The sequence below is a fragment of the Macaca thibetana genome, chromosome 13, assembly GCF_024542745.1.
Source record: "Macaca thibetana thibetana isolate TM-01 chromosome 13, ASM2454274v1, whole genome shotgun sequence".
In the NCBI taxonomy this organism is placed as follows: Eukaryota; Metazoa; Chordata; class Mammalia; order Primates; family Cercopithecidae; genus Macaca; species Macaca thibetana.
Genome location: NC_065590.1, coordinates 74,443,348 through 74,467,625, shown reverse-complemented (window position 1 = coordinate 74,467,625; position 24,278 = coordinate 74,443,348). Strand labels below are relative to the sequence as shown.

The window sequence follows — 24,278 nt, the reverse complement described above, 5'->3', positions numbered from 1 at the left end:
TGGTCCTCTTACTCAACCTGTGTCCTTGATGTGTGAAATAAGAAATCTCAAACGTTGAAAATAAAAATTTGGATTGTGTGAGATTAAAGATGTGTATTTGCTAAAAAAAAAAAAAATAGCAGTTAGTCGCTCTTAAGCAATTTCATTGTTTCTATTGTTTCTAGGCAGAAGAGATCCTTAGACAAGAGTTGGAGAAAAAAGAAACACCAAGTTTATACTGCTTGCTTGGAGACGTCCTTGGAGACCATTCTTGCTATGACAAAGCCTGGGAGTTGTCCCGGTACCGCAGTGCTCGTGCGCAGCGCTCCAAAGCCCTCCTTCATCTTCGGAACAAGGAGTTTCAAGAGTGTGTAGAGTGCTTCGAACGCTCGGTTAAGATTAATCCCATGCAGGTTAGACAACTCAGAACCCCCTGCTGCTCTCAGTGCTTGTGCTGTTCTTTGGATTTGATCTTACAGAATGAGTATCCATTTTCTAACCTGATAACTGGTGAGTTTGTTTTTGACAGCTAAGAACTTAGTCTCTAATAGACTTCTTGCTTGTTGTAAACTTGCTTGTTGCAAAAAGTGGATAGGTATGTTTTTTTTTAATTCACTTTCTATTACTTTAACTTTGTTTCATTTTGTTATTTTTTCCCCTTCATTGTCCTTAACTATTGACATACAACTATTAAAATTAGGTACAGTTTTGAGCAGATACGTTAGGAAGAAAATGAACAAGAGTCAAAATTGCAGACAGCATAGGGCTTTGCAAGTATTTGCTGAAATCAGTAATGAAAGAAAAACCTTTATATAAATAGGATAATGTATAGAATGGATTCTTGATCATTTTAAGAAAAACGTGTATTTATATATACAAATAACTTTAAATGTTAAAAAGTTTTTAAAGGTTTGAAAAAACAATACAAAAGGGTCTGGATCTTTAAACTAAGTGACATGATAAATCCACAGGAGTGGACCTAATTTTGAGGGAAGAGAGATTAACCTTATTTTGTGCTTAATGATATTCAGTTATCAGAATGTCTTATTATTAGAAATGGTCATTTTTTCTACCAAACTTTATTTATAACTGCCTTCCCATTTCACCAATCAAAGGCATGTATAACCGTCAATCATGGCTCTTGAAAAACATGCACACTGATTTGCCGTAATCACCAGTTAAAATACTAACTTATAATTAGTGGCTAATGTTCACCAAGCACTTACTGTGAGCCAGGTAACTCATTAAACATTTTGCTAGTATTCGAATCCAGATGGTCTGATTCCAGAGCCTACACTATCTTTTTTTCTTTAATTGTGGTAAAAAACATAGAAAAATTACCATCTTAACCATTTTTAAAAGTACAGTTCAGGGCCAGGCGTGGTGGCTCACGTCTATAATCCCAGCACTTTGGGAGGCCGAGGGATCACTTGAGCTCAGGAGTTTGAGACCAGCCTGGGCAACACAGTGAGACCTCATCTCTGAAAAAAATAAATAAAATTAAATGAAAGTACAGTTCAGTAGTGTTAAGTACATTCCCATTGTTGGGCAACCAATCTCCAGAACTTTTTCATCCTGTAAAACCAAAACTCTATTCTCATTAAACAACTCCCTATTTCCCCTTCGGTCCCCATCCTGGCACCTGCAACCACCATTTGCTTTCTCTCTTATGATTTTAGCTGGGTAACTATCTTATGATTTTTACTAGGTAACTCGTAAAAGTGGAATCATACAATATTTGTCCTTTTGAGACCGACTTATTTCACTTAGCATGATGTCCTGAAGGTTCCTTCATGTTGTAGCATGTGTCAGAACGTCCTGCCTTTTTAAGGCTGAATAATATTCCATTCTGTGTACATACTTCTTTTTGTTTACCCATTCATCTGTTGATGGATACTCGGCTTGCTTCCACCTCTTGACTATTGTGAGTAGTGCTGCTATGAACATGGGTGTGCAGAAATTGTCATTTTTGAACTGGATAACTGAGGGAATGCCTTTTACATTGAAGAAAATCAGAAGTGCGTTTTTTAAAATGACGGATTGAGCTAATCGCTTACTTTCTGTACTCTGGATGGTAAATATAATTAGAACTTTCCAAATCAGGTAAAAAGCCTGGAGAAGAGAGTAGGACAGCTGTAAGTACAGAATATCAGCAGAAACTAATGGGTGTATTTGACAGCAAGGATGCTTAGAGTGTACTAAGGAATTGTTTTTTGTTGACAGTTGGCTCTAACTCAGTGGTTGTCAACTGGGGATGATTTTGTCCCCCAGAGGACATCTGGCAACTTACGTAGTCATTTTTGGTTTCGGCAATGGGGAAGTGTGGGGATATGCTACTGACATCTAGTGGGTAGAGACCAGGGATGCTGCTAAACATCCCATAATACACAGCACAGCCCCCTACAATAAAAATTATCTGGCCTATCATGTCAGTAGTGCCATGGTTGAGAAACCCTCCTCTAACTTGATTATCACTCTATTTTTTTTGGTGGGGAGTGAGGGGTTGGTTTTTGGTTTTTGGTAGAAGGGAGAACTCACTCAATATTGTTTTTAAAATTTTACTTTTCTGAAAAACTGTATCATATCCTTGCATATCTTGGAAGCTTCTGCCTAAAGTTTACCCTAACTGCGATTGCCTTATGACTGGATTAAGTGAGTTCCCTCCCTTAGCCTGCCACAATCTCAGTTAAATCAGTGCCAGGCACCTCACAGACATGAATTGTTCTCTGCAGCCCACAGTCTGTTGTCAACATGTTAGCATTATCCTTTTCCTTCTGCCTCACTGGCAGCTCCTTCTCAGGCTCCCTTGCTGGTTCCTAAAGGCTTAGTCCTTGGACCTTGTCTTTGTCTGCACTTACTTCCTTGATTTCATCTAGTGCTGGAGCTTTAAGTTCCAACTATACACTGACAGCTTCCCAGATTTTATCTCCACTCCTGTCTTCTCCCCTGAACTCGACGCCAGTACTTAACTGCTTACCCAATCTCCCCATTCCTCACTCCAACCTAGCATTTCCAGTATCTGAAGTGTTCTCCCCATTCCATAATCCCTCTTCCTCCCAAGCTTATCCTCATCCCTATAAATAGCAACCCCATCCAACCTTGGAGTCATGCTTAATTCCTCTTTCCCTTATACCCCACATCTAATCAATCAGCAAGTCCTAGCAGATCTGCCTTCAAAATATGTCCAGAATCAGACTGCTTCTTACCACTTCCTGTCATCCTGGTCCAAATCCCCATTGTCTTGCACCTGATTAATTGTGTTACCTCCTGCCTTTCTTCTTGCCCATCTGCCTATTCTCAAAGGGCATCCACATTTATCTTTCAAACTCAGGTCAGATATGGTAATACCCAGTCTCTTAATGGTTCTCAAGACTTTCCCCAGCATCTAGCTCCCGGCACTTCTTCTCCCTCCTTCCTCCAGTTCTCCCTTTTTCTCACCCCACATTGCCCTCTTTGTTCTCTGAATATGCCAGGCACATTCCTGCCTCCGGGTCTTCCTCTTGCTCTTCCTCTGCCTGGAATGTCCTTCTTCCAGATATCTCATTCAAGTCTGCTGGAAGGTCACTTTCTAGGAGGGGCCTTCCATGATCTTTCTATTTAAAATCATACTCCCACCTTATATTCCTAATTTTCCTTCCCTGCTTTATTTTTTTCCATAGCACTTATATATAGCTTACCTCTTTAAAAAAGTTCTGTTTTGTCTTCACTAGAATGCAAGTCCCATGAAGATGGTAATTTTCATCTGTATGGTTCGTTTACATTTTCCTAGTGCCTGCAGAAGTGCCTTGTACATATTAAATATTCAACAAATATTTGTTAAATGGGTGAATAAATAGTATCTTCAACTACTTTTTTTCAGTCAGATATATTCTAATTGTCTGCCCTGCACATAGCACTGAGCCAAAGAATGAAGACATAGCAGCAGGTCAGCAGATAGTCCCATTTGTACCCTGGCAATCTAGTGAAGCAAACACAGACAGAGCTAGCTAACAATAATGATGCGTCAAAGAAATACCTAGCAATTTATATGTAAAGCACTAGTTATATAGAGGCCAAAGAGAACATTTCTATCTTTGGTAGACAATGAAGAGAGGATGTTGGAGTTAGCTTTGAAAGACAGGTAGGAGGGAGACCAAGACGGGCAGATCACGAGGTCAGGAGATTGAGACCACCCTGGCTAACCCAGTGAAACCCCGTCTCTACTAAAAAATACAAACAGACAAACAAAAAAACTAGCCAGGCGAGGTGGCGGGCGCCTGCAGTCCCAGCTACTCGGGAGGCTGAGGCAGGAGAATGGCGTGAACCCGGGAGGCGGAGCTTGCAGTGAGCTGAGATCCGGCCACTGCACTCCAGCCTGGGTGACAGAGAGAGACTCCGTCTCAAAAAAAAAAAAAAAAAAAAAAAAAAAAGACAGGTAGGACTTGAATAGGCAAAGAGGGGAGAGGTTGGGGCATTCTAGGCAAGTGAAGAGTATGAGCAAAGCTCTAGAAACACAGAAAGAAGTGTGTGTGTGTGTGTGTGTGTGTGTGTGTATTTGCAGGGGGAACAGAGGTTTGGTGAAGAGGTTAGTTTTTTAGGGTGGAAGGAAGTTATAGTGGGAACCCTAGACTGGAGCCAGGTTGTGAAACATCTTCAATGTGAGTCTAAACCATTGGGTTTTTTATTTGACAGATAGAGAGCCATTAAAGGGTTGATTTCTTTGGAGATTTGTTTTAAATGAAGGAATGTGGTGTGTAAAGAGGTAATTCAGGAATATTGTTTTGGCAACACTGGCTGTGGGAGATTCTAGATGGAGGCTGAGTTAAGAGACTGTAGCAATAGTTTAGTTTTTTGGGTTTTTTGTTTGTTTGTTTGTTTGTTTGTTTGTTTTTTGAGACAGAGTCTCGCTCTGTCACCCAGGCTGGAGTGCAGTGGTGCAATCTCAGCTCACTGCAACCTCCGCCTCCCAGGTTCAAGCGATTCTCCTGCCTCAGCCTCCCAAGTAGCTGGGAATACAGGCATGTGCCACCATGCCCAGCTAATTTTTGTATTTTACTAGAGACGGGGTTTCACCAGATTGGTCAGGATGGTCTTGAACTCCTGACCTTGTGATCTGCCCGCCTCGGCCTCACTAAGTGCTGGGATTACAGGCGTGAGCCACTTCCCCCAGCCCAATAGCCTAGTTTTTAGCCATGGCAATTCTCAGTGTGGGAGGGGCAATAGGAAGGAAGGGATGAAGAGAGGGAAGTCACACGGGAGAACTTGACAGGGCTTGCTGGTCTCATTATATAATTTAGAATTAATTATTTACATAGACAAAGAAATGACAATTGCTCAAAGCAGAGTCACAGTATAAACAGATGTTATGTGAGAATATTTTAGAGCTTCTCATATGGATCCAATTCAGGCAGGCAGTAAACCATGCCAAAATATGCAGGCATTGGTTGCTGTAATTGTATAGAACTACTACAAGATGCAAACTTGAACACTATAGACTCATTTTAACTTGTGAACCAAGTTTGAACTGTCTGGAGGGAGAAAGCATATATGCTTTGTTGTCTCCTTTAAGACTGGTAATAAAAGGAAAATAGAAAAATGGAATTAAAAAAATTCTATCCTCTTTTTTAGACATATCCAAAGATTTAGGTTAAATAACAAAATTTAGACAAACCAAAAGTGGTATTTGAATGGCTTTTGCACATCTTAATAACTTTCTGAAATCAAATTGGTATAAGAATAGTTGTATCTGGAAAGGGTTAGGAGGAAAAAAGGCTATTGTTCATCTTTTAGATTTAAGCACATTTTAAAGTGAGAGCTTAAATAAAAACAAAGAACTATAAAGTGAGTGAGAGCTCAAGTTTAAAAAATGAGAGCTCCTATGCAAAATAGAGGGGTTTGGTCTTATATCAGGGATGGGATGCAAAACTAAATACACTGTCTATGGTGCATTCATTAGAGAACCAAAAGACATGTACCACTTATATTTATGCTTTGGAGATTGCTAGCTGTTGTTCACTTATACCCACTTGTTTCATTTTTGCAAGTGACTTCTGAAACTACTTAAATTCAGCCTTAGGCTTCTGAGGTTTGTGGGATAGTGAAAGCTGAAGAAAGTGAGAGCGAAATCTGACCAAATCTCCCAGGCACAATTTCCCAGGCAGAAGCTAGAATTAAAATATACGTTCTTATTCCTGTTCTTAGGTAGTTATTCTTCCTGTTATACTCTACTTTTATGCAAAAAAGTAAAAAACAAAAGAAATTGCTCAGCTATCAAACCAGTGCGTGTAGCACTGAAAAAGAGAAATATTATGTCCTATCAATTTTTCCATCTCCCACTTAACACACATACATTTTTCCTTTACTTTTGTCAGTCTCTTCTACCTCTTTAAAAATTTATTTTCCTTAACCTCCTCCTCAATCAACCAGTCATTCGCCTTTGTGAGATTATATGATATTGCGGACAGTATATGTACAAGCATACCACAGAGATACTGTAGATTCAGTTCCAGGCCACTGCAGTAAAGCGAATATTGTAATAAAGCAAGTCATGCGAAGTTTTTGGTTTCCCAGTGCACATAAAAGTTGAGTTTATGCTGTAGTCTGTTAAGTGTGCAATACCATTATGTCTGAAAAAAAAAAAAAAAACCCTACATACCTTAATTTAAAACTGCTTTATTGCCCCAAAAAAAAAAAAAAAAAAAAAAAAAAAAGTTAATGACCATCTGAGCCTTCAGTGAGTTATCATCTTTTTGCTGGTAGAAGGTCTCGTCTCGGTGTTGATGGCTGCTGACTGATCAGTGTGGTGGTTACTAAAGGCTGGAGTAGCTGTGGCAATTCCTTAAAATAAGAACAGTGAAGTTTACCGCATAGATTGACTCCTCCTTTCATGCCAGATTTCTCTGTAGCATGCAATGGTGTTTGATAGCTCTTTAGCCACAGTAGAACTCCTTTCAAAATTGGAGTCAGTCTTCTCCAACCCTGCTGCTACTTTATCAGTCAAGTTTATGTAATGTTCTCAATCCTTGTCATTTCAACAATGTTTACAACATCTTCACAAGGAACAAAGTCCATCTCAAGGAACCACTTTCTTTATTCACGCATAAGAGGCAACTTCTCATATCTTCAAGTTTTATCATGAGATTGTGGCAATTCAACCACATCTTCAGGCTCCCTTCTAATTATAGTTCTCTATTTCTGCCACATGTGCAGTGACCGTCTCCACTGAAATCTCAAACCCCTTAAAGTCATCCATGAAAATTGGAATCAGCTTCTTCCAAACTCCTATTAATGTTGATGTTCTGACCTCCTCCCATGAATCAGGAATGTTCTCAATGGTGAACATTAGAATGGTGAATCCTTTCCAGAAGATTTTCAATTTGCTTTGCCCAGAACCGTTAGAGGAATCACTATGTATGGCAGCTATATACCCTTATGAAATGTATTTCTCAAATAATAAAACTTGAAAGTCTAAAGTACTCCTTGTTCCATGGGCTGCAGAGTGGTTGTTGTGTTAGCAAGCATGAAAACATTAGTCTCCTTGTACATCTTCATCAGAGCTCTTGTGTGACCAGGTGCTATGTCAGTGATCAGTAATATGATCAGTAATATTTTGAAAGGAATCTTTTTTTTTTTTTTTTTTTTTTTTTTTTTTTTTTAGCAGTAAGTCTACACAATGGGCTTAAAATATTCAGTAAACCATGCTGTAAACAGAAGTATTGTCATCCGGGCTTCATTGTTCCACTTACAGTCCTCAGGCCGAGTAGGTTTAGCCTAATTCTTTAGGGCTGTGGGATTTTCAGATGATGAGTGAGCATTGGCTTCAGCCTAAAGTCACCAGGTGTATTAGCCCCTAATAGGAGAGTCAGCCTGTCCTTTGAAGTAAAGAATTGACTTCTCTCTAGCTATGAAAGTTCTGGATGACATCTTCTTCCAAAGAAGGTTGTTTTGTCTTCCTAGAAAATCTGTTTAGTGTAGCCACCTTCATCAGTGATCTTAGCCAGATCTCCTGGATAACTTGCTGCAGTTTCTCCATCAGTACTTGCTGTTTCATTGTGTGCTTTTATGTTATGGGGATGGCTTCTTTCCTTAAACCTCATGAACCATCCCTACTAGATTCAAACTTTCTTCTGCAGCTTCTCCACCTTTCTCAGCCTTCACAGAATTGAAGAGAATTAGGGCCTAGTTCTGAATTAGGTTTTGACTGAAGAGAATGTTATGACTGGTTTGAACTATCTTGACCACTCAGACTTTCTCCATATCAACAATAAGGCCATTTCACTTTCTTATCACTTTTGTATTCCCTGGAGTAGCACTTTTAATTTCCTTCAAGAACTTTTCCTTTACATTCATAACTTGGTTAACAGTTTGGTGCAGGAGGCCTAGCTTTCGGCCTATCTCAGCTTTCGACATGCCTTTCTCACTAAACTTAATCATTTCTAGCTTTCTTTTCATTTTAATTGATACTGTAGTTATACATATTTATGGAGTACAATTTTCTGTTACAGGACAGGTATATGTTGTATTATGATCAAATCAGGGTATTTAGCATGAGATCACCTTATACATTTATCATTTCTTTTGGTGAGGACATTCAAAAGCCTCTCTTCTAGTTCTTTTGTGATCCGCAGTCCCTAATTCTTTCTAGCTTTTGATTTAAAGTGGGGGATGTGTGACTCTTCTTTTACTTGAACACTGAGAGGCACTGTAGGGTTATTAATTGTCTAATTTCAATATTGTTCTGTCTCAGGGAGGCAGGAGGCCTGAGATGAGGGAGAAGATAGGAAAGCAGCTGGTCAGTGGAGTAGTCAGAACACACACAGCATTTATCAATTGAGTTCACTGTCCTGTATGTGTGCAGTTTGTGGTGCCCCCAAACAATTGCAATAGTAGCATCAAAGATCACTGCTTGCAGATCACCATAACAAACGTAATAATAATGAAAAAGTTTGAAATATTGTGAGAGTTACCAAAATGTGACAGAGACATGAAGTAAACATACAGTGTTGGGAAAATGGCTGATCTTGTTTTACTTGTATTTCCCTACGCCACCTCATATTGCTTTATTATTTATTTATTTATTTGTATATTTATTTTTGCAACAGGGTCTCACTCTGTCACTCAGGCTGGAGTGCAGTGGTGCACTTTCTGCTCACTACAGCCTTCATCTCCCGGGTTCAAGCAATCCTGCTGCCTCAGCCACCTGAGAAGCTGGGACTATAGGCATGCACCACCACGCCCAGCTAATTTTTGTATTTTTTGCAGAGACAAAGTTTAATTATGTTACTCAGGCTGGTCTCTAACTCCTGGGCTCAAACGATCTGCCCCCCTTGAACTTACGAAGTGTTGGGATTATAGGCATGAGCCACCATGCCTGGCCTCATATCATTTTAAAGAAAATCCCATACATCAAATAATTTCATTTAAAAAATTTTGAGTATATTTTTCTAAGAAATAGGCAATTTTTAAAAACTGTAATACCATTGCACTTAAAACATCAGTAATAATTTGTAAGAAACTTTTAATTGAGTTTCTGATTTTAATTAAGTAAATTTATATCCTTTACTAGAACAGAATGTAATAGAGGCCCAAAATTTAGCAGCATCTAAATCTAGTGAAACATTACAAAGAGTCGTAAATAGAGACAACATATTTGATAGATTTTGTCTTGTTAAAAATATTTGTTGAAGAAAAATACCCTAAATGGAAGCCAAAAGATACTAAGTAAATATTTTTAAGTTTTAATATTAACAAGGCTAGAATTAAGAATATGTTCTATTTAGCAGAAGTTGCCCTGAGCTTACCAGCTACATCAGTATACTTAGAAATAATATTTTCAATTAAAATGATTATGTCCCCTAGAAAAGAGTCAATAAAACTTTCAACAATTTAAAATGTATAAACAATGAATGTGACAATTAACAATAAAGAACAACTTTGAAGTAGCAGGTAATCTTAGGAAAAAATAAAAAACACTAAGATCATATTGAAAAAAAATATTCATTAGTAAAATTTCAGTGACATGGTATTAGCATCAAATATGAGTAAAATACTGATTAAAACACATGAATGTCTACTCAGAATAATTAATTTTAATTCTGTAATAGATTATGGAAATATACAAAATTATAATTGTACAGCTTGATTAATGCTCCTTTATTATTTTTTAATGTTCACATAATCAGGATTAAAGTTTTTTACTTTAATATAGTTTTATTTTTCAATAAATTTTATTTTTGAAAATAATTTTTGAATAGAATCATTTTATAAGTCTCCTGATGGAGTAAAACCAATTTACTGATCAACAGTTTGTTGGTTGATAAATATTTTTTAAAACCATATAATTTAAATTATTTTCTTTAGTTCTCTGGTTCACTTTCAGAAGTGATGCAGTTTGGATGTTATATTATGTGGTTGCCTAACTAAGCATTATCAAGTACTTGTATATCAGATATGGATGTGGTCATGAATTGTGCTATGTCAACCTATCAACAGAGAACAGAGAGTTTCTGCCAGGAAATGATAATGGACAGAAGTAGTTTCCAAAGGGCCTTAAATGCCCTGTATCAGGATTATCTAACCCTGTGGATGTGGGAGCCTTTGTGGTTTTGAATTAAAAAGTGATATGACAAAAGTGGTATTATGGGAAGTTTAAATAAGGAATGAATATCATGGGTGAGTTATCAGTGGCTTGAGTGGTGAGCATGGAAAAGATAGAACGACTGAAGCCTCATTACAGAGGAAATTTTCTGGGACTTGCACATTGGGCTGGCAGTATTGAGGGAGATGTTGGAATCAGAGAGGAGGCCAGTTTTCTCAATTGTCTGATTAAAAAGGAAAAATATCTCTATTGATAGTTATAGGGAATTTAGGAGGAAGGGAAAGTATCTTTTGCCAGCAAGGTGATGTGGTTTTGGATGTTGAATATGAGGAGATGGTGCTGTATTGTAGCAGAAATGGTTGCTAGTCCATTGGAGATGAAAGCCCTAGTGAAGCCCAACAGTGAGGCCTGACCGTGCAGATGGGGCTTTTCTGTGGAAGTTAGTTGAAGCCATGAAAGTGAGTTCTTCACAGAAAACTGTGATGGAAGAGAGTAACAGGCAATGTCCTGAGCTTTGGGCATCTCCTGCAGTTGGAAGAAGATAGGAGAAATGGCACCGGTAAAATAGGTCTCAGAGTACATCAGTCTTGGTCAGAGGGATAGAAGGAAACCCCAGCAAGGGGTTCATGGCACCTAAAACAAGAGCAAATGTCAGTGAGTTATGTCACATGTAATGATGAAGTCCAGAGGGCTACGAAGAGGTCATTGGATTTGGAGCCCACTAATGATGTTCAAAAACAGATTCAGGAGATTAAAGGGTGAGTGATAGATGAAGAAATGGAGATATAATCTGTAGACTGTTCATTTTAGGAGCACATCAGAGAGATGAGAGACAAATGTAGAGTTTTGTACTCAAAGGGGCAGAAAAGTCAGGTAAAACATTTCAAGATACTGGAGTCCTTTACATGGAGGAAGGCAGAAATGAAAGATTCCAGTGGATAAAGGAGAAATGGAATGTTGTAAGGAGAGAGGGGAGATAAATAGGGAATATCATTCTAGGGGAGAGTGGAATGAGGAGAAGACATGAAGGTATTAGCTTTGGAAATAAGGAATAGTATTAAAAATAAGACTGGAAAATGAGAACATTAACATAATAGCTATTTCTATTCATCAAGCATCTATATTCTAAGCTCTTAGGTAAGTATGAACTCTTTGTAAACCATTGAGGTATTGAGGGGGATACAGGAGAGTTGTGTTAAGACACAGACTCCTGCCCTCCAGGGGTTTATATAGGTTAAATGGAGAGAGGAGACATAAATAGCATTGTGTGTAACTAAGGAGTTGAATGAATAGGCAACATGCTTTGGGTGCCTGGCGATGCTTTTGGGTGGCCTTGTAAATAAGGATGTGAATGGTCAGAAAAAGCCTGATGGAAGTGAATGTTGGTATGAACTACCAGGAATGGTTGGGATTTGGATAGGTGGAAAAAATTGAGAAAATGTGTTTCAAGGAAGGAAACTAGCAGATGTAAAAACCAACGCTGCAGAGAGCAGTTTCTTGGTAACTATTAGTTTTGACGGTTTATATTTTATTCAGTTATAATAGTGAAAATAGCAACTAATGCTGAGTATTTACTCAGTGCCAGGTACTGTTCTAGAAGCATTTTCCATTTATTTTTAATTCTCTGCAGTCACTGAGGTACTTACTGTTTTTACCCTACTTTCATAAAAGAAGAAATAGAGGGTTAAGTAATTTGTACTAGATTTTACAATTTATGAGGGATGGGGCTGGGATTTCAACCTGAGCTTTCTGATTCCAGAGCTCTTGCTCTTAACCTCTTCACAATTTTGCCCTGGAGGATATCATAGCATGCTAGGAAGTAATGGCATATTTGGTCGAGGTCAAGTTATAAAAAGCCCTGAATACTAGGCTGTCAGGTTTGAACTTTTTTCATCCTTTAATGAAGAACCATCGGGGCTTTCATCAGAAGCAAAGTGAGGTTATAAGATTGATATTTTGGAACCATCCATCACGTGTTAGTGAGTGACTCTCTTTGAGACCACGGATTTAACAGAGCTGACCTTTCCAAGTGCTATTGTTTTACTTAATAAGACCAGACTTCTACGATACAGTACTCTGGCATTTTAATCATCTTGGTGGTTTGTACATGCTGCTCTTCCTTGATTTCACTTTTTCTTTCATTTTAGCTTTGGAAAGGATAAAATATTTTTATCTGAAATGGATTTATATAGTTTTTGTTTTGGACTTATGTTATTTGTGGTGGGAAGACTCAAGGAGGTTGGAACTCACATTCCAAGAGAGAGGACAGGATGAACATGTGTGAATAATATGTACAGAAAACAGACATTCTTTCCTTTTTATTCCTCCCTTCTCATATTGGTAAGCAGTACAGAATGAAAGTCTTAAGGTGTAACTTGCATAACTGCCAAGAAATGTGAGTGCTGTGATAACATCTGGGCTGTAGCTGTGACTGATGCATAGTGGGGAGGCTGAAAGCTTTGCTACCATAGACCTGATTCTGAATTCTGGTAATCTCGAGGAAGATAACAAAGGCAAATCTCTTCGTCTTTCTGAGCTTTTAAATAATGGAGTTTACAATCTCTACCTGGATTTGCTGCTGAGAAAATTAGAGCCAATATTTGTTAGGTGTCTAACATATTTCCTGGCCCATAGTAAGTTCATAATAATAGATGTTACATAGTGGTTCTTTACTTTTCTGCCTGTTGCACTGTAGAAAAACCATTGCTGCCCCATTATCTGTAGGCTAAAATTAGGGAGATATATCTAACAGGAGACTCTCACATGCAGATGACATATAAACACCTATGTTACCTTGCATTGTGAATTATTTGAAAAGACTGGGCAAATATAAAGACCAGTGGTAACCAAATCTAGGTCAAGAATTAAGAGAAGGGCATTCAATAATTAATAGCCTAGAGTAAAAGAAAAATTATGTATAAAATTTAGTTGATCCTTTAGTTTAAGGGAAGACAATAAAATAGAAGAAATTACTCCTTTGGAGAGACCAGGAAGCTGGCAGGTTAAGGTTTGTATTTCCTCGTGGAAGGAGAACTTAGAATTTAGTGAATGAGAAACTTGGTTATGAAAGAGTTGGCGGTGCACATTAGGAAAAAAAATGAGCATTAAGCATCATTTTAGGAAAAGCTACTACCAGACACCGTTGATGTCACTCTTGGATTTGACTGTGGTCATTTCCTGTTTAATGATTCTACATTCAACAACTCATCTGCGTTTGGGGTCATAGAAATGAGGCAGGGGTACAGAAAGAGTGGAGAGTGGGGTGTGGCTTTAGGATTAGATTATTCTACATTAACCTTTATTATATGTGACAGAACAATTCAAAGCAGTTGATCCTTTGAGGGAAATCAGCCGAAAGTGTGAATACTGATTATTGATTATGTAGAAACTTTCAGGAGTAAGGGAGCTTCAGTAGTAGGCTCATAAGTAGCACCTATTTAAGATGCCTTAAATAACCCTTGTAAAAATTAACTTTTTAATTATAAAAGTTATCTGTGCCAATTATCTAGTGGTGCTTAGTCTTTGCTAACCCTCAGGGTAGCAAACTTTAATTTTTATTTTAATTATTAAGGTTTAATAAGTATTACAGTCACTGTCTTCAGCACACATATTTCACACTTGGATGAAGGAACTATTGTGTGGCTTTAAGCCAGTTATTTCCTTTGTAAGCATCATTTTCCTCTAGATCTCTTTTGAATTGATTTCTAAGGTCTCTAATTGAACTGATTCCCTTCTAGTTCTTCAAACCTGCTGATTCTAAATACCAGACGATCCCTGACTTATGATAGTTCCACTTAATAACTTTTTTACTTTATGATGGTATAAAAATGATACACTTTCAGTGGAAACTATGCTTAGAGTTCCCATATACCTATTCTGTTGACAACTTTCAGTATAGTAGTCAATAAATTCCATGAGATATTCTACACTTTTTAAAAAATAAAATAGGCTTTGTGCTAGACGGTTTTCTCCATCTGTAGTCTAATGTAAGTGTTCTGAGCATGTTTAAGGTATGCTAGGTGAAGCTATTAGGTTCAGCAAATCAAGTGAATTTAATGCATTTTTGACTTAACAATATTTTCATTTTACGATGGATTTATCAGGACATAACCCTCTCATAAGTTGAAGTGCTTCTGTATTCCATTCTATTGTCAGTGTCCTTATTGTGCCACTAGATGGCAAGAGTGTACCTTCAAACCCAGTCCCCTCTGGGTTTTCAGAATCTGGGGCATCTGAAGAACTCAGGAATTTTAGTCTAGTCCACCCCTGCTCATTTCACACTCGGGGAACTGAGACACGCAGGTTAAGTGACATAGCCAGGGTCGTTTAACAGTTACCCAGAGCCGCTTGAATCCCAGTCATCTTTCTCCTCTGTCACACTCTAGGGGGCTTTGTGAGGGAAATTCAGAGAAACCATGCTCTCAAGCTTTTGAATTCTTTGTGAATTATTTTTAAAATAATTTAAAGCCGTTGGTTAAGTACAAGTATTATCACATTCAAAATAAAAAGTTGGCCTGCTTTTGTGTTTCTATATTGGCTCCCTGAGAGATAAACGCTAGACAGTCAGCTTTTAAAGGTTATTACCTGCCTACGGCCAACTTGCCTTCACGATTTGCCCTGGAAATAAGGTCTGCAGAAAGCTCAACCAGGGCCTCTCTGTCAGGTGATTATCTCCCTCCATTCTTGCCCCGTCCTGTGGCCACCCATTTTTCTAGGTCTTCTTTTGTCCACCTGACTAGCCCAATCAAGAGAGCCTTTGTGGGGGAAGAGATATGCTCCTGGTTCTTCAACAATTATCTTCTGGGTTTCTCCAGCACATGTTAACTGCCATATTTCCCCCCTCTCTCTTTATTGGTGACAAGAATGGTATTGCCTTAAATCATGGCTTGTGTATGGGCAGAATGGTGTTGTCAGAGACAGACAGGATGTGGTCTTTGGAGTCACACTGACTGTGTCGAACCTCTCCTCTGTCCATGACTGACTCTGACTCTTTGTCGCCTCTCTTAGGAGAGTAAGATTGACCACCTTGCAGGGTGGGTGTGAGGAACGCATGAGTAATGTGTGGAAAGCTCATGGTGTCAGTGCTTGGCACACATAGCAGATGCTCATTAAGAGCTAATTATTTTGGTCGTTATTGTAAAGAGAGGAACAGGAGTAACTATAGTATATGAAAGAAGCTCAAGGGAGGGTCTCAGCCAAAGGAGCTAGTTTTTTATTGGAGAAAGAAGGGAAGGATGCAAGATATTCCAGGGCCCATGTCAGTGTTTTAGAGAAATAGTATAACTGTGTTAATATGGTAGCCACTAGTCATGTGTGACAATGGACACTCGAAATGTGACTAGTTGAAATTGATCCATGCTGTGTTGAATTCACATCAGATTTCAAAGACTTGGTGTGAAAAAGTGGTTATAAAATATCTCAATAACTTTGTATAGTAATAATATATTGAAGTAATCGCATACTGGATATGTAGAGTTAAATAAAATGTTATGAAAATAAACTTCACCCTTTCTTTTACCCTTTTTTTTTTTCTTTTTTTGAGACGGAGTATCACTTTGTAGCCCAGGCCAGAATGCAGTGGCGTGATTGTGGCTCACTGCAACCTCCGCCTCCCGGTTCAAGTGATTCTCCCGCCTCAGTCTCCTGAGTAGCTGGGATTACAGACGCACACCTGCTAATTTTTCTGTATCTTTAGTAGAGACAGAGTTTTACCATGTTGGCCAGGCTGGTCTTGAACTCCTGACCTCACTTGAGTGGTCTGCCTACCTCAGCCTCCCAAAGTGCAGGGATTACAGGCGTGGACCACCTTCTTTTGACTTTTTGAAATGTAGAAAATATAATGAGGCTACTAGCATGATATTTTTATCTGATAGCACTGGACTAGAAGGTAGGTATTTTTGTACCCAAACATATACAACTCTGTTCTAAGGAATCGCGAGAGATTTTCTTGAAGCTTCTTTTGATTTTGTTTTTCTTTTTTTGAAAAGCAAAAAAAAAAAAAAAAAGCTTGAAGCTTCTTTTGATTTTGTTTTTCTTTTATGTTCTTAAGAGTATGACTATTCTGAACTGAGATGCCTGTCACTATTGGTAATAGCAGTTTAAGTAATAGTTTAAAAAGAAAAAAGTAAAAGAGGCACCAAATATTATCTGTAGTCCCCCACATTCTGAAGACCTCAAAAAAGAAAAGCCATTGGATGATTTCAAAGAACACCACCATGTGCAAAACTCGTCTTCCTTCATGTTATCAGTAGATAAAACCTAGCAGTTAATGATCCTAGGATTTTTCCTTCAAATGCAGAGTATTAAAACACTGCAAAAATAACCAAAAGTAAAACGAAAAGAGAACCATAATACTTTATGTTAAATTAAGTCATCTGTCTGATTTTCATTAAATTTGTTTTGGTTTTAAAGACACTGGTTATAAAACATTCAGTAGTTTTAAAAATTAAAAATAAAAGATAACCTCATCCCCAATCTGTTTTAGAGCTAGAAGAATAATTGCTAATTTTGGACATTTGCAACCTTTGTAAATCTTCTTAGATGGATTGAGAAATGAAGTTTTTATTTAGATTTTGAATTTACATGTGTTTTTGTTTGTTTGTTTTTGAGATGGAGTCTCACTCTGTAGCCCAGGCTGGAGTGCAGTGGCGCCATCTCAGCTCATTGCAAGCTCCGCCTCCCAGGTTCACGCCATTCTCCTGCCTCATCCTCCCGATATGCTGGGACTACAGGCTCCTGCCACCATGCCTGGCTAATTTTTTTGTATTTTTAGTAGAGATGGGGTTTCACTGTGTTAGCCGTGATAGTCTTGATCTCCTGACCTCGTGGTCCGCCCGCCTCGGCCTCCCAAAGTGCTGGGATTACAGGTGTGAGCCACTGCGCCTGGCCACACGTGTGGTTTTTATAACAACACATGGGAAATAGTGTTTGTTCTTTGCTGGTGCAGAAAACAAGCAGAGCACATGCATTTTGAGGACCTTGAAGTCAGTTCTCATTGTTCTTGATTTCGTCGCAAAATAAGAATCACTTATTCCAAGTATACTTGATACCATAATTCTTTGTATCTAAGATGCCATCAGTTGTAAGAAGTACCTTTAAGTACCACTTTATATATAAAAAAAAAATTGTTGCCAATAAAACTGACAAGCTATTGGTTTTTCAGATATATCTGTATTTCAGAAATGTTAAATGGTGGGGGGAAGAGTGTACTTTAACATTGATGAAATATAATACACAGACTTTTTTTTTTTTTTTTGAGATGGAATCTTGCTTTGTCGCCCAGACTGGAGTGCAGTAGCACGATCTCGGCTCACTGCAACTTCCGCCTCCTGGGTTCAAGAAATTCTCCTGCCTCAGCCTCCTGAGTAGCTGGGACTACAGGCGTGTGCTACCATGCCTGGCTAATTTTTTAAATATTTTTAGTAGAGACAGGGTTTCACCATGTTGGCCAGGATGGTCTCGATCTCCTGACCTCATGATCTGCGTGCCTCGGCTTTCCAAAGTGCTGGGGATTATAGGCGTGAGCCACTGTGCCCGGCCAGTACACAGATTTTGAAACTTTTTACTTGGTTGGAGTTTAGAGAGCTTGTTTTATATGTTAGCATCAGACTTTAGTTTCTCTCAGAATGTATCATGTTCAGCAAGTGTGGTTTGATGCATTGAAGCTCTTTTCATTTAATTCTATTAAAAAAAAAAAAAAAAAGATGAAAGCAAAGTGGTGAGCTCATTTTTAGGTTGTTGAAAGTCCCATGATTCAGAAAAGTGAACTTCTAACTTTTAGTTTCAACCTAGTACCTCTGCTTCTCCCCGCTCCCGCTAGACATATATCCATCCTCTTTTCAGTGATTACCTGTCCCTGTCCCTCTAACAAAATCTGTTCTCCATAAAGGCTCCTGATAACAGTTATTTATAGCCTCTTGTAAATTCATGGCAAAGTGTTAAATGGCCCAAGTCTGCTTGCTTTCTAAGCTTTATCTCTAATTACTGGCTAAAAATCTTTATCTGCTTAAAGAACTTTCAGGCCTCTGCTAGCCATATGGAACAGGTTTTGTGGGAATGGCTGAAGGAGGAGTGATGTAGAGGCAGCCTCCTGCTCTGCCTCTGTGGAAGGCTGTGGATAGATAACAGAGCACCTTGTTTTCTTTCCTACCCTGAACTGTTCAGGCAAATCTGACAGCTGGCTCAGTGACTTTCTGGAACTCAGTAAGAAAGGAGACTTCAATCTGCTTATAAAGTTGGCTTTGCTGACTGTCTGGAAGGAAAACAACTCATAATAGCTGCATTTCTGACTAATTCCATTGAATTTTTGTTAATTTTTTGTTTTTTGTCTTTGTTTTGTTTTGTTTTGTTTTGTTTCATTTTGTTTGAGATGGAGTCTCGCTCTGTCACCCAGCCTGGCATGTAGTAGTGCAATGTCAGCTCACTACAGCCTCCACCTCCTAGGTTCAAGTGGTTCTCCTACCTCTGCCTCCCCAGTAGCTGGGATTACAGGTGCACACCACCACGTCCGGCTAATTTTTGTATTTTTAGTTGAGACGGGGGCTTCACCATGTTGGTCAGGCTGGTTTTGAACTCCTGACCTCAAGTGATCCACCCACTTTGGCCTCCCAAAGTGCTGGGATTACAGGCGTGAGCCACCACACCCAGCCAAATTTTTGTTAGTTTTATCTCCCTTTTGACAGAGGCTATCAAATTTTAAGGAAACCTTATGATGTACAGATTTTGTTTTTTGTAATCTGTATAGCTACCTCCTATTTTATCTGTTTTCTAAATCTCAGTGTTTACAAATCTAATTGGCTTAGGTCATACTTTACATTTTGAGTAACTATTTGATAATCCAGATTCGGAATCTCCTTTTTCTAAATTATTTTCAGGCATGCCTAAAGCAGATATATGCTAGGGCAGTTTGGCTCCTGGTTAAGCTGCAGAAGCTCTTGTGGTCTAGTTTGAAGATGAAAAAAGAAATTTCTTTTTTTGAGTTTGTAGTACATTCATCAGTTGTGAATCTGCTGATATGTTGTGTATGGTGGTCCCTCAGAATGCATGGGGGATTGCTTCCAGGCCCCACCCCCAACACCGATACCAAAATCCATGATGCTCAAGTCCGTTGTATAAAATACTGTAGTATTTGCGTGTGACTTATGTACATCCTCCTGTAAACTTTCAGTCATCTCTTGATTACTTATGGTACCTAACACAGTGCAAACACTGTGTAATTTGTATTGATAGGGAATAATTACAAGAAAAAAAATGTTTGTACATATTCAGTAGAGTTGCAATCATCCAGTTTTTTTTTTTTCTTCAATATTTTCATTCTGCAACTGATTGAACCCACAGTTGTGGAACCCACAGATAAAGAGGGCCAACACGCCCAGTAAGGAGTTCGGTTAGCACAAAGTATGGACTTTTCCCGCGAAACATATGCAATAATATTGCATGTTTTCAGTGTTAGTGTTGAAAATTATACAGAAAAATTTACCTCCATTGCTAAATATTCTACCTTTAAATGTAAGGCAAATATTTATTATATAGCTCTGCATTCTTTCTAGGAGTGTGTTTGTTGATAGTATCTTAATTTTCCGATTATATTCTGTAAATGTTTCTGTGTGTTTGAATGACTTTGATTTTTTGGTCTTTGCAGCTTGGGGTGTGGTTTTCTCTCGGCTGTGCTTATTTGGCCTTGGAAGACTATCAAGGTTCAGCAAAGGCATTTCAGCGCTGTGTGACTCTAGAACCCGATGTAAGTTTGTTTGATCTTCTGTCCTTACATGGCTTTTTACTCTCTGTTATTGGAATTGTACTGTATGGTTCAGAACAGCAATTCCTTTTGTGTTGGAGGAAAGTATACATTTGAGGGAAGGTCATACCTCGAGGTATAGGATTTATAAATCTGGAAATAAGTTAATAGCTAAATTCTTCATGTATATAGAAACACAATTGTTTTTTATATATTAATTATATCCTGCAACCTTGCTGAGCTCATTTATTACTTCTAGTAGGGTTTTGGTTGTTTTTTTTGGGGGGGGACTCCTTAAAATTTTCTATATAAAAGATCTAAATTTAATGTTTTATTTGAGAAGAAAGAATTGCAATTTGGAGCATATATGCATGCCAGGTAGTCTTTGATATCCCTGAAGAACAAAGAGAAGGTTAGAAGTTTTATAAAAAGGAGAAGTGTTACATATTTCTCTTAGAGAAATTCATTGGCACTTACAGTAAAGGTTTGGGGAGCTGGCAAGCTTCCATTGATGAGGGATGGCAGAGGGCAAAATTAGTCCCAGAGTTTCAGCAAATTATCTCAGAAGCTGCAGATAAAACTGGTTTCAGGTTACAACAAGCAGTTCCAGCAGTCAGGCTGCTTTCATTTGGATATTTTAACAGCTTTAATGTCTCTACTAACATTCCCCCAAACATTCCCTCATTATGTTCATGTTTTCCTTTACATCTTTGAACATGTTTATAATAACTGCTTTCAAATCCTATGCTTATTTCAACATCTCTTTCATTTCTGGTACTGTTTCTATTAACTGATTTTTTTCCTTTGGTTATGAAGGAAATTTTCCTGCTTTTTCCCATGTCCACCATTGTTTTTTAATTGTATTCTACGCATTGTGGATGCTATGTTGTTGTGCTTCTTGGTTTTATTCTGTTCTCTTAAGGAGGATTGAGTTTTATTTTGGCATTCAGTTAAATTACTCATAAATCAGCTTGTTTTTAAGCTTGTTAAAGTGAGTCTGGAGTTCTCCTTATTTTCTCATAACCCTTTAAATAAAAAAAGTAGAGATGGAGCCTTGCTCTCTTGACGAGGCTAGTCTCGAACTCCTGGCCTCAAGTGATCCTCCCATCTTGGCCTCCCAAAGTTCTGGGATTACAGATGTGAACCACTGCACCCAGCCCTCTAATAACCTTTTCTTAAGGTATAACCTCTCTGGGATTGAATTTAATGCCATGGGCAATCAATAAGAACTCTCCACTTTGGCTCGTTTGGAACTTGAATAACTTCTAGCACAGTGTGACCTCCAAAATCTCCATTCAGCTCACAGCTTTCTGGTAGTTGTTCTTTGCCAGAGTTCAAAAAGTTACTAATTTTGCCATGTCTGGAAGTGGAGGTCCACTGCCACTTAATTTTTGAATCATATGTATGGGACTTGAGAACGATATATAGTATATTAGATGAAAAGTGGAACAAAGCGAAATATATAATTTATATCATTCTTGTTTGAATCAACATTTATATAAATTCAACCTGATTAAGCTGATTAAAAAAAATTCATTTTTGCTTTATTTTTGTTATTGGGTAGAGGAATAGGTAGAGAAATATGTTTGATGGATGAAATACTTAGTAGTAACACTGGAGAACAGATTCTTTTTTAACCCCCCTATCCGGTGAAGAAGGATAATGGTATAATGGCAAAAACTTTTAAGATAGGAAAAACAGTATACTGCGTTGTCTTTTTTGTGATAAATCTATGTGCTATATAGAGCATGTTGAAAATTAGCTATTTTGTAAGTCTAAATTTGAAAATAAAATCTTAACTGAATTGCTGATTGGTACAATCATAGTTATATTGCTTGGTTGATTGTTTTAACCTTTTTCTAAATTATAAAAGTTCAGCTTGATTTAATTTTGCTGTATACCTTTAAACACACCTTATTGAAAATTGTGATTTTAAAGAGCATATATTGGACTAGGAAAGTGTGTTGTACTTTTGGTTTCAGCAATAATTTTACCTAAATGAGAATAGTTAATTAACTGAGTCCTCTATCATTTCAGAATGCTGAAGCTTGGAACAATTTATCAACTTCCTATATCCGATTAAAGCAAAAGTAAGTACATCAGACAAATATGAAGAACTTTGCTTCCCAAATAAATGAGTGAGATTTTCTACAACTGAACATTGTTTCAATGTTTCTCCTTGTTTTACCTTTCTCACCCATGTATATGAGATAGAATAACTTAAGTAGAATAGCTTAATTCATACTAAATTAACTTGAATTCTAAATATACAGTGTATTTCTTGAAAACATTTCATATGTAATAAAATAAGAAATGTTACTTGAAATCTTTATGTAGTACTGAAGTTTTACATTCTACATTTTATTACATGATAAAAGCAAACATATGTTTAGTTGGTCAACTCAGTTGACAGTTATTTTTGTTCATTGCTTGCTTTGTACTAGACATTATTGAGAAATGTAAATAAATATGAACCAATGCCTTCAGGGAATGTAGGTTTAAAAAATAAAATACTATGCCATCTTATTTAAAAAATTGATTAGTGTATAAGCTATTTGTGGCAAATATCAAGTGAGAATACAAAGAAGGCTAAAATAATCATACATGATATTTGTAGCACACTTATTATGTGCCAGCCACTCATTTAGGCTCGTGAGGATCAAAGAAGAGAGAAACTGTGTCATCCTGAATCAGAAATGCTTCTGAGAAGATGTTGGACTCAAGCAGAAATTTGTATAGAAGGGGCAGAGGGATGCCTCTTAGGCAAGGGAAATGATGTGACCAAATGCAGAATGACAGGAATGAATGTAGTATTTTAGGAGATAGGAAGCAAAATAGTCCAGCTATAGAGTAATGTGAAATATACGGTGAGAGATAAGGTTAGAAAGGTAGGTTGAAGTAAAATTGCAGCATCTTCTGATTATTTGACCAATGAGTTGAGACTGTCCTGTTGAGTATAGGAAGCCAGAGATTTCAGTGTGGTAATTTCATGAAGAAAGAAGCTTTTGGGGAAGATTTATCTGGTGGCAGTATGTGAGGCAGACTAGAGGAAACTGGAGGCTGAGAAACCAGTTAGGACACAGCTGTTGTAACAATTCAGGCATGAGATAACTAGAGTGGAAAAAGAAGGGGCAGATGCCAAACTCTTTATAAAGGAGGCAACCCACTAACTGGGCTTCTTGACTGGCTACGAAAAGCAAAGGAAAGGGAAGAGACAAGGACTGCCGTTGCCAAAACTCTAATAAATTAATTAAAAGATGGATGTATTTTCATTTTTATTTGGCCTTACTTTCAAACTTAATTTAATTTTTCTTGGTGGGATCACAAGATAATTTCTGAAGACATCATTAAATCCATATTACGTGGAGATCATGAAATGCTGCCTCTGCTCTTGGATGATGTAAATAAAGTACTATCTGTTCTACCATTCTCTTCGGAAGATAATATTATGTTCTTGATTGCAACTGAGTGCTAAAACTCTCTGGAGACCTTTTTGGTTTAAAGCAACAGGCTCGGAAGTCCCTGTCATAGTTGTAGAGTGATCTCAGTGAGTTTTTCTGCCAACTCGGATAAGTTTGTACGTAGTGAAGCTCTTGATGCCTTGTCTTCCAGCCCAATCATGTTAGGAATTCTGCTTTCTCTCTTAGGGGTTCTTGCATATTGTTGCTCAACTTTCTTACCTCTTGCAGCTCCACAAATAGGTTTTTGTGCAAAGGTGGAGTTGTAAGGTCTGAGATAAATCATTTTTTTATTCTTTCCTGTTTACTCTTCCTTCTTTGCTAAGGCTCCAGACAAAGCTAATGGGATTGTTACTTCTGAGGCAATTATTAATGCTTCTCTCAGAAGATCCTATTCATGCCTTAAAACGGCCCATTAAACTATTTCTTTTATCCTTTTGTGGTCACAAGATTCTTCACTAAAGTGCTCTCTTTGCTGTTTCATCTGATTCCCCTTGATATCATGTTCCTACCAGTCCCATGGAAAAAT

The 24,278-nt window shown here is 37.9% G+C and overlaps 2 protein-coding genes across 2 annotated transcripts in view; one reads left to right on the top strand and one right to left on the bottom strand.

The window, feature by feature from the left end:
• Window positions 1-24,278, bottom strand: part of DPY30 (dpy-30 histone methyltransferase complex regulatory subunit) — a 937,477-nt gene that overhangs the window by 726,232 nt on the left and 186,967 nt on the right. The gene's annotated exons all lie outside the window — the stretch shown is intronic.
• The window catches only part of TTC27 (tetratricopeptide repeat domain 27), a 177,065-nt gene that overhangs the window by 116,814 nt on the left and 35,973 nt on the right, over window positions 1-24,278 (top strand). Inside the window, exons 13-15 of the mRNA XM_050754136.1 lie at window positions 165-392; window positions 20,196-20,294; window positions 22,329-22,381. Coding sequence (XP_050610093.1) covers window positions 165-392; window positions 20,196-20,294; window positions 22,329-22,381 — 380 coding nt within the window. The remainder of the gene's footprint in view (window positions 1-164; window positions 393-20,195; window positions 20,295-22,328; window positions 22,382-24,278) is intronic.